Genomic DNA, 2,857 nt, shown 5'->3' with positions numbered 1-2,857 from the left:
GATTATCCTGCCTCAGCCTCCCAAGTAGCTGGGGTTACAGGTGTCCACCACCACACCTGGCTAATTTTGTATTTATTTTTTTTTAGTAGAGAGATAGGGTTTCTCCATGTTGGTCAGGCTGGTCTTGAACTCCCAACCTCAGGTGATTCACCCGCCTCGGCCTCCCAAAGTGCTGGGATTATGGGCGTGAGCCACCATGCCCGGCCATCTGCCCTTCTTTTACTTACTCATTAGCCTCCAACTGCAGGAGCTGGGGTGAAAACAAGAGCTTGAGATAAAGACAGAAATGCAAGCCGATCAACCAGAACACCACAAAAACCTTCCAAAGCTGGTAAACCTCAATACCTCAATCCCTTCCAATACTAATTACTCTAAACCTTTTTCTTTTCTTTTTCTTTTTCTTTTTTAAAGGCAGAGCCTCACTTTATTGTCCAGGCTGGAGTATAGTGGCTCCATCACGGCTCACTGCAGCCTTGACCCCGTGGGCTCAAGCAATCCTCCCATCTTAACCTCCTGAGTAGCTAGGACAACAGTGTGCCACCATGCCTGCCTAATTTCTAAGTTTTTTTGTAGAGATGGAGGGGGTGGTAGTGGTGGGATGTCTCACTGTGTTGCCCAGGCTGGTTTTGAATTCCTGGCCTCAAGTGATCCTCCTGCCTCAGCCTCCCAAAGTATTGGGATTACAGGCATGAGCCGGTGTGCCGGGCCTGTAAACCTTTAAAATTGTTAAGAGGAAACAAGTGTTGGCAAATATGGTGCATCTGGCCCGCCAGTAATTGGCAAACTGATCTTTCGGCTAACCTGCTTTCCTCAGATCTACCTGTTACTTTAACAGCCCTCCTGAGCCGGGCACAGTGGCTCATGCTGTAATCCTAGCACTTTGGGAGGCCGAGGCGGGTGGATCACGAGATCAGGAGATCTAGACTATCCTGGCTAACACGGTAAAACCCCGTCTCTACTAAAATTACAAAAAGTTAGCCGGGTGTGGTGGCATGTGCCTATAGTCCCAGCTACTCGGGAGGCTGAGGCAGGAGAATTGTTTGAACCTGGGAAGTGGAGGTTGTACTGAGCCGAGATCGCGCCACTGCACTCCAGCCTGGGCAACAAGAGCAAAACTCCATCTCAAAAAAATTAAAAAAATAAAAAAATAAAAACAAAAATTGGCCCTTCTCTGCCTTCGAGGATGAACCGTGTTGGGTGCCATGTGGGTTGCCAAGGAACACACTTTGGGGACCACAGAGATCCAGTCCATTTTTCTTGCTGCAGTGGTGAGGCCAGGAGAGAGGAAGGGCATGCATGGGCCTGGCAAGGGAGATGGTGGCTGAGCCAATCCAGGCCCACTGGGGGTCCCTTACCTGTGAGAGACCCAGATAGATGGAGACTGTCTCTGAGATGTAGAGGAATTTTCCTTCCTGGTTCAAGGCGAACACAAAGCCATCCAGGGACTAGAGCCGGGAGAGACAGGCAGGGGGAAGGGTGGACCTGTTGTCCCTTTGTCCAGCCACCAAGTGGTAAGAGGTTCTGAAACCTGGGTCTCCGCCTGAGGTGGACTGTTCTGGTGGGGAGGGGGCTTCAGTGGTCCTCGGAAGGCGCAGGGAATGGGGGGGATCTTGAGCATTCGGCTTCCCAGTCCAGGTTCCCCCCACCATGGATGGATGCTGAAGAGGCTGCTGTTCTCCAGAGGCGGCCGCTAGGTGGCGGCAAGGAGCAGCAGGGAGGGAAGGGGCCTCACTCACCTGCAAGATGTGACCTCCCAGGTGCTGCTCGAAGACTTCGGAGACCAGCGCTGCGGGGCCGCGGCGGCCTGGGGCTGGGGGCAGATGGAAGGATGAAGCCTGTTAGTCTGGCTGACCCTGCCCAGGGCAGGTGCCCCGGGAGCCAGTCTACAAACCTCCCTCTCTTCCCCTAAGGCCTGTAGACATCTTGGGGTATCGGGGCACCCATGGGGGAGAGACCTGGGGCGTGGGACACAGGTGGGTGCGACAGTGAGTGACAGACTGACTCAAAGAGACAGACGGGCCAGGGGGTGCACAGAGGGACTCATTCATTCGTCCACCCATTCATTCACAAAAACTCCCTGAATATCTACTCTCCCTATGGTCCTGCACTAGGCATTGCTGGGCGTGCAATGGCGACCAGGACAGCCCAGCAACCCCCGCACTCCTACTGGGCTCTCAGACCGGGGACAGTTGAACAGCAAGCAAGAAACTAACATCTCTGCTTAGGGATCCCATAAAAATCAATAAATAAGAAACCAACAGACTGGGTGAGGTGGCTCACACCTGTAATTCCAGCACTTTGGGAGGCTGAGGCGGGTGGATCACAAGGTCAGGGGTTCGAGACCAGCCTGGCCAATATGGTGAAACCCCGTTTCTACTAAAAATAAAAAAAATTATCCGGGTGTGGAGGTGGGCGCCTGTAGTCTCAGCTACTTGGGAGGTTGAGGCAGGAGAATTGCTTGAACCTGGGAGGCAGAGGTTGCATTGAGCCGAGATCACGCCACTGCACTCCAGCCTGGACGACAGTGCTAGACTCCGTCTCAAAAAAAAGAAAGAAAGAAAAGAAACCAACAGCCTGGGCGAGGTGGCTCATGCCTGTAATGCAAGCACTTTGGGAGGCCGAGGCAGACAGATCACTTGAGGTCAGGAGTTTGAGACCAGCCTGGCCAACATGGTGAAACCTGTCCCTACTAAAAACACAAAAAAATTAGCTGGATGTCGTGGCGTGGGCCTGTAATTCCAGCTACTCAGGAGCCTAGGTGGGAGGATCGCTTGAACCTGGGAGGTGGAGGTTGCAGTGAGTCGAGATCATGCTACTGCACTGCAACCTGGGCAACAAAGTGAAACTCCATCTCTTT

General features: G+C 53.0%; 1 protein-coding gene across 1 annotated transcript in view; it reads right to left on the bottom strand.

Moving 5' to 3' along the window:
- The window catches only part of NPAS1 (neuronal PAS domain protein 1), a 38,754-nt gene that overhangs the window by 17,993 nt on the left and 17,904 nt on the right, over window positions 1-2,857 (bottom strand). Inside the window, exons 5-6 of the mRNA XM_011970032.1 lie at window positions 1,737-1,835; window positions 1,356-1,445 (exon numbers count right to left, since the gene is read on the bottom strand). Coding sequence (XP_011825422.1) covers window positions 1,356-1,445; window positions 1,737-1,835 — 189 coding nt within the window. The remainder of the gene's footprint in view (window positions 1-1,355; window positions 1,446-1,736; window positions 1,836-2,857) is intronic.

Source organism: Mandrillus leucophaeus, unplaced genomic scaffold, assembly GCF_000951045.1.
Source record: "Mandrillus leucophaeus isolate KB7577 unplaced genomic scaffold, Mleu.le_1.0 Scaffold120, whole genome shotgun sequence".
Taxonomy (NCBI): Eukaryota; Metazoa; Chordata; class Mammalia; order Primates; family Cercopithecidae; genus Mandrillus; species Mandrillus leucophaeus.
This window is presented reverse-complemented; position numbering and strand designations above follow the sequence as displayed.